The sequence below is a fragment of the Penaeus japonicus genome, unplaced genomic scaffold, assembly GCF_977035675.1.
Source record: "Penaeus japonicus unplaced genomic scaffold, GWHDUDI00000001_assembly GWHDUDI00000038, whole genome shotgun sequence".
In the NCBI taxonomy this organism is placed as follows: Eukaryota; Metazoa; Arthropoda; class Malacostraca; order Decapoda; family Penaeidae; genus Penaeus; species Penaeus japonicus.
In genome coordinates this window covers 9,629,621-9,637,120 of record NW_028234440.1, presented here as the reverse complement: position 1 = coordinate 9,637,120, position 7,500 = coordinate 9,629,621, and the positions used below count along the sequence as shown (strand labels likewise).

The window sequence follows — 7,500 nt, the reverse complement described above, 5'->3', positions numbered from 1 at the left end:
GATGATTATCATTATAATGATAATCACATTATCAGTATCATAATCTTCATAATAGATATTATAATGAAAATATATTATTCCTACTAATACTAACAATGATATATCATTCCCGTCATCATTATTATATCATCTTTTATCAAAAACACATATATTGTTTATCTTACACACACACACACACATTCCGAAAAAAAATCTATAAGAATTAGAAAGAAAAAAAAATGAAATGACTTCAAAAACAACTCTATAAAAAAAAAAAAATCCCTCCAAAAGTCCCAAGTCTTCGAAGCTTTTACTCGGCTTCGAAATCTGACATAGGCCTATTTCTCGTGTACTTACTGATGCCACGTCAGGAGGCGCGTGGGCGTGTCGCAGGCCGTGGGCGTCGGTCGCAGGTACGGTCGAGGGCGTGGGCATGGGTGATAGCGAGGCTGAGGCTATGGGCGTGACCGTGGGCGCCCAGGAGAGGCCAAGCATGATCATTAGCACCCCAAGCACCATCGCGCAAGCACAGCCGCTCCTCATGGCGAGTTACCTGAGCTTTGCCATTCCCGCAGACCAAGTAGGCACGGCAGCAGTAGAAGCGACAGCAGAGGCGTCGGCACCTCCTTCCGATGGGCGGGAACGTCGTTGCCACTGGCCATGGGCGTGGGGGGGGAATGATCGTGCTTGATTGCGGGCGGAGAGGGATGGAGAGTAGGGAGAAGCGTGGGCGGGGGATACAGACGGACGGGTGGCGACGGCGAAAGAGAACTACCGAGGGGCGTGAGGCCGTCGAAAGGACCGGCGAAAAAAAAAATAATAATAATAAATAATAAAAACAATGGGAAAGGGAAAGGCGACGCACGTGCTCGGGCCCGCGGCGGATCGGAGACGCGTCACGTCCCGCCGCACAAGAGGCTTCGCGCCAACTGAGGGGCGTCCGCTGAGGGAGGCGAAGAGAAGGAGGTACAGGGGTTGGTGCCACGCTATGAGAGACAGAGAGAGAGGGGGGGAGGGGGAGGGTGCCACGCTATGAGAGACAGAGAGAGAGGGGGGGAGGGGGAGGGTGCCACGCTATGAGAGACAGAGAGAGAGGGGGGGAGGGGGAGGGTGCCACGCTATGAGAGACAGAGAGGGGGGGAGGGGGAGGGTGCCACGCTATGAGACAGAGAGAGAGGGGGGGGGAGGGGGAGGGTGCCACGCTATGAGAGACAGAGAGAGAGGGGGGGAGGGGGAGGGTGCCACGCTATGAGAGACAGAGAGAGAGGGGGGGAGGGGGAGGGTGCCACGCTATGAGAGACAGAGAGAGAGGGGGGGAGGGGGAGGGTGCCACGCTATGAGAGACAGAGAGAGGGGGGGGAGGGGGAGGGTGCCACGCTATGAGAGACAGAGAGAGAGGGGGGTAGGGGGAGGGTGCCACGCTATGAGAGACAGAGAGAGAGTGGGGGGGGAGGGTGCCACGCTATGAGAGAGAGAGAAGGGGGAGGGGGATTGATGGGGTGAGGGGGAAAGGTGGAGAGCCTGGCGCCAGGCCGGGGGAGAGGGGAGTGGGGGGGGGGCGTTGGCGGGTTTATGGGAATAAGGGGGAGAGGAGAAGCAGAAGGGTCGGGTGTCCCTTTGAGGGAAGGGGGGGGGGTGCTTATGGGGCTAAAGGGGGTAGGGGATGAAGAGGGAAATAGAGGTAGAGGGAGGAGGGGGGGAGGGGGTGCCGCTCTTCTGTTTTCTTGGTGATGACTACATCTCGTATTCTTCTCATTTATCATCTTTTTCCTTAATTTGCTTTATTCCTTCATTCCCCTCCCCCCCTCCCCCGTCTCTCGCTCTCTATCTCCTCACCCCCCTCACTCTCTCCATCTCGCTTTGGTCTCCTATTTGACTCGTTTTCCCTTCCCTTTTCTTTGATCTCAACCATTCCCTCTTCATCGCCTATTCAAACTTCCTCTTTTTATCCAGCCTTACATTTTCTTCAACCCCTCCCCCCTCCCCCCCTCCTTCATTTCCCCCTCTTCCCCCTTCTCCATTTCGTCTTCTTTTTCTTTCTTTTCTTGGCGTTTCATTTTTGTCTTTTCTTTATAGATTTATTCCAACCTCTAATATGCTATAGTAATGTTATCATTATCCACCGATGCTTCTACTTCATTACTAAATTAGTATGAAATATTTCCCATTCCTTCTTTTGCAAAAATCTTACACTAGTCTATTTCTAAAGCTAGAACACACATATTACATAACATGCCGTCATAACTCTCTCAAAAAAGGACTTATTTACATAACAACCTAAATAAAAAAAGAGAGAGAGAGAGATAAGGAAAATACGTAACTCTCGTCTCATTGGAAAAGACAACTCTCTCTCTCATTCTCTCTTAACCTATTTTATATTTAATTCTACATATAGCTCATTCCATAGATATTATAACGTGTTATAGGTGACGAATACTGTTAGTTTAACCTTAGTAATTATCTTTGCTCGCAGAGATCATGTGAAAGGAACATTTGCCAAAAACGCATTTATACAACGAAAATTAAGGAAAGAAAGAAAACAGAATAAAATGCTCAAGTGAGAGAAGAGAGAGAGAGAGAGAGAGAGAGAGAGAGAGAGAGAGAGAGAGAGAGAGAGAGAGAGAGAGAGAGAGAGAGAGAGAGAGAGAGAGAGAGAGAGAGAGAGAGAGAGAGAGAGAGAGAGGGGAGAGAGAGAGAGAAGAGAGAGAGAGAGAGAGAGAGAGAGAGAGAGAGAGAGAGAGAGAGAGAGAGAGAGAGAGAGAGAGAGAGAGAGAGAGAGAGAGAGAGAGAGAGAGAGAGAGAGAGAGAGAGAGAGAGAAAACGTAAAGTGGACTAGCATTTATAGTTCTGATGTTGTATGTATTGTCTGTGAACTTTGTAACTAATGCACCAATGAGAGAAGAGTGAATGGCGATTGAGTCTTCATATGGATGCTGCTGGACTAGAGGAACACATATACGGTACTCTCACATAAAAAGTCGTATCCACCAGCTGTGACTTGTTTAGTCCTTCCCTAAAGAAACTCGCCAGCGACGGCCATAAGGTGAAATTATCTTGAGAACACGATGTAGGCCTTCGTTTGTAGCCATTTATTGTGGGTCATCCATCTGCCAATGGTTGAGCCTGACGAGTGAGTTGGGAGTATTTCATTAATTAAAGAACACATTCCATAAGGAAAGTCCAAACACCTTACCCCGCGAAAATGGATTGACTTCGGTTGAATTTACAAATCGTTACGACAGTTTATGCAAAAATTAATGGATTTAGTTGATGTCTTCGAAAATATTTTGATCTCTTAGAGGGCTTTGACAAGCTGCCATAACACTAACCTAACTGGATTTCATTTTTATGTAAATGAAATTTGCCTGAAAATTTCCAGTGGAAATCTAATACTAATGATAAAAGTTATATGCAGTGTATTTATATAAAATATTATTGAAAAATACCAGAAAATATTAAAACTAATCCAATTTTTTTTTTTTTTTATCTAATACAACTTCGTGATATAAATAAAATGAAACCTTGGGTAAAAATATATATATAAACTAATAAAAAATCTGATGTACGTATAATTTGAATCTATTGTATTAATTAAGTGCATATGAAACAACTTCTTATTTACAATCGGAATTTATGCATCTGATCACTAACTACAGAGGCAAAGAGTGAGTGAGTGAGTAAGTAAGTGAGAGAGAGAGAGCGAGAGAGAGAGAGAGAGAGACAGAGACAGAGACAGAGACAGAGACAGAGACAGAGACAGAGAGAGAGAGAGAGAGAGAGAGAGAGAGAGAGAGACAGAGACAGAGAGAGAGAGAGAGAGAGAGAGAGAGAGAGAGAGAGAGAGAGAGAGAGAGTGAGTGAGTAAGTAAGTGAGTGAGTGAGAGAGAGAGAGAGAGAGAGAGACAGAGAGAGACAGAGAGAGAGAGAGAGAGAGGAGGGGGGGTACCTAAGCCTCAACTCAAGCTGTATGAAAAGTTTCGTTCCGCAAAATGAAGCAGTCTGTTTCTCTCTCCATCTCGCACTCTCGGTTTCTCTTATAAAGTTTCCTTTAAGTTGGGTAAAATAGTTCAAAACTGACAGTTCACCTATTTAATCTGACTACTTACAGAGATCATGTGAAAGAAACATTTGTCTAAACATACACTTGCACGACGAAAATCAAGGTAGGAAAGAAACCGAATGGAATAAGTCAAATGTAATGCCGACTCCGCCAAATATTGACCTTGTAGGGATGAATTCCTTCAATAATGCAACAAGATATACATTAGTTTCCCCTACTAGAGTTTCAAAGTCTACCGTGTCTTGTTTAGAAAGAAGCGAACGATAAAAGGGAACGTAGACTTTGTATAAAAGGGCAGTTTTATTTTATTAGTTTATATATTTTTGATTAATTCATTAATTAATTATGATTATTTTTTTTTATTAGTTTATATATTTTTTACCTAAGGTTTCATTTTATTTATATCACGAAGTTGTATTAGATAAAAAAAAAAATGTTATTTTTGGATTAGTTCTGATATTTTCTGGTATTTTTTAAATAATATTTTATATAAATTCAATCATAGTTCTGATAGTGTGAGAGGGCGGAGGTGTCAATGGCAAACGTAGAGGTGCGAGTTTAGGAATGTATTGTCTGTGAACTCTGTGATGACCCTTCCCCCCCCCCCCCAGTGTTGTTCTTCTGTTCTTATTTCTAGGAAGTCTGTGATAACAAGATCTAGAATTGATCCAGAAATATGAAACGGAAAATCAACATCGTTTTGAAGGCCATCGAGTGTAAGACAGTACCTGAAGAATCCACAATTTGTCCATGATATTTTTTTAGAAATCATATCGTTAAAAAATGCGCTCCGACAGTAGAGACCCAGTAAGTTTTGTTTGAAATCTTTGGAGAGGGTATTAATGATCTAGAGTTTGTCTTTTTCTGAGGCATCAGCAGTTCTTTTTTATGTCTGTGGCATCAGCAGTTCTTTTTGAGATAAAAGAATTGTGCCTTTTGGAAATCACTGGGTAGTGGCAATGATGATCTAGAATTTGTCGTTTTCCATGGCTTCAATAAGATTATTCAATAGCATTGTTGCCCATACTGTTACCGGGTGTGTAGAACACCTATAAGGGACCATATTGACTGTAATGTTCACCTAAGTGTGCATATAAATCCACATTATAAAATCATTAGACGCCTTATGGATCAGCGTTGTGGTATGATAAGGGTGACTAAAGCAAACCATGGCTGCAATATATGCAACGGGGATACAGTCTATGGCGGATGCCAGCTTTTCGAAATGAGAGGCCATTATTCAGGTTAGGGAAAAAATAAACTGTAAAAACACTGGTCAATCTTGCTCAGGGTTTATTAGAGACCTGAAGTGTTGTTTGGAAGTGGGAGAGCGTGAGCAAGTATGCTGTTGTGATGGAGGTCGGGCAAGGTCTCCGGATAACCTGACCTGTTGGACTTGGTTCATAGTGAAGCTCCTAGAATCTGCACAGGGGCTTTTTTGGTCTTCACCGGTCTTGTCCCTATATGCTGAGAGCCGTATGGGCAGGGTAGTAGAAAGAATGGCTCCAGCGGAAATTAGGACTCCCGCCACAAAAAGCTTGTGTGGTTGTGTTTCTTGACCAGATAAGGCTTTTAAACTGTAAAGTCCTCTTGGTATTCAGGAGTCCCTGATCCAGTGGGGAATGAGAGGCAAACTCCTGGCCTGGAGTTTTATTGATTGTTAAGAATTATCAGCTATGTCAGCTGCTGAATTTGAGGCATATTCTTTCTCACATATTGGGTGTAATGAGCTTTATAATGAAAGAGCTAAGAAGCCGAGGCTGGCTCCTCTCCGATCAAATATATCAAAATTGACCCATGTACTCAATGGCGATTTTGCACAAAACAAACCACTCTCAACTTGCTTCTCAACGCGTTTTTTTTTTTTTTTTTTTTTTCAAGATGCCAGCCAATCTCACACAATCGCCATGCGTACTTCAGCCAAGGACAAGAACCTCTCTCAGGTTCCGCCTCAGGAAAATGACCGATAGCCGCAGCAAAGCCGAGTATGTGCTCGAGGCCATCCCTGAGGATATTTCCCCAGAATTACGGCGTGGCTGGATTAAACAGACGACGATGTCAGTTCAGAGGACCTCAAGAGCAGGAGCTTACGTTTTCCATCAGCGCTCATGCTCAACGAATCCTCCTTGGCATGCCACAGCAACCACTGGGCAACAACCCAAGACATTCGAGTGCACCCATCCACGTTGAAGGCAGCCCTGATGTCCCACTCCATCTGGTCCTCCTCGGCATGCGAACTTCAAGAGAGGATTTCTTGCGTCTCTCGCTATATCTCGAGGCTGACTAATCCCCATCAAGTAAAGAGCCAGCCTGTTCCCCTGACCTTATATATAAAAAAATAATTCATGTATTAAATAGCGATTTTGTGGGGGGAAAAATCACTTACTCGTTCCTCACCGCGTGTTCTTCATTCCTTACAGTGCCAGCACGAGTGGAAGCACTGCATAGGGTTGGGTACATCGGGTTTCACCTCTGGGGATACCAGGCCATTTATCATCTCACTGCCAAACTTTCCTGGCTCATATTAAGAAAGAAAGAAAGCAAGAGAGAAAAAACAACAATTCCCAGACATTTATTTATATTCAATTTGGAGGGCATGAAACCTTAGCCTCTAGAATATTGCAAACTGCATACAGATAATCACTTTCAGTGGTGATGCTTCTACCAAGAGGCTACCGTCTTTCTCGGTGGATGATATAAAGATCATGCCTAACCTAGATAATTTTATGCACTTTAAATATGCGAGGATCCATGGTAATTGCTCTAGACTACAAGAAGTTTTTTTTTTTATACATTGATACATTTTCCACGCTAGATCACCGTACAGGTATGAGGAGAGATTTTCTTCTTATCAGATTTGGAAAATCGGAAGTTATTTTTGATCCACATTCTTAAGAACCAATTGGAATATGGAATGGTTTCAAAGTAGTCCCCGGTGTGCTTATTTATCGTAGAAATTACTACTGCTTCACCTCATCAACCCCCACCCATCACAGAGTCCAACAAAGGGAAGCTGTATGTAAATCCTGAGCAACATGGTTCTCATATTGGTAGATCCTGTTTATCCCAAATTCTGCAAATATATATTAAAGGATAAGATCGAAATTAGAGAAGTTGGTGTAATATGGCAAGATTTTACAAAAGCTTTTGGCAGAGTAGATCATGGAATTTTAGTCCATGAAATTAAGGACGTTGGATTCAGGAGAAAGTGGGAAAATGGATGCAAAGTTCAAAAGGTACAGATAAATGTTTGTTTGTTTTTTTCTCCAAGGTGTCACGGAGGCGACTAGCCAGACTATCGTCCGTATAGCTGGTGGTATCAAGAGGTCTCAGTCACCCAGGCCACAACAATAAAAGCCCTGGTGTGCCGGGGGAATTTTCTACGTCGGTGGCAGTGGAAGTTTCCCTGTGGGCGTTTGTGCACGCCTAAGACGTGGTCACGCCACCATATGGTCACTATT

At 43.6% G+C, this 7,500-nt stretch overlaps 1 protein-coding gene across 1 annotated transcript in view; it reads right to left on the bottom strand.

The window, feature by feature from the left end:
- LOC122254284 (uncharacterized) overlaps positions 1–896 on the bottom strand; it is a 40,235-nt gene extending 39,339 nt beyond the window's left edge. The window contains exon 1 of the mRNA XM_043017900.2: positions 337–896. Coding sequence (XP_042873834.2) covers positions 337–522 — 186 coding nt within the window. The 5' untranslated portion in view covers positions 523–896. The remainder of the gene's footprint in view (positions 1–336) is intronic.
- Between the last annotated feature and the right edge of the window lie 6,604 nt (positions 897–7,500).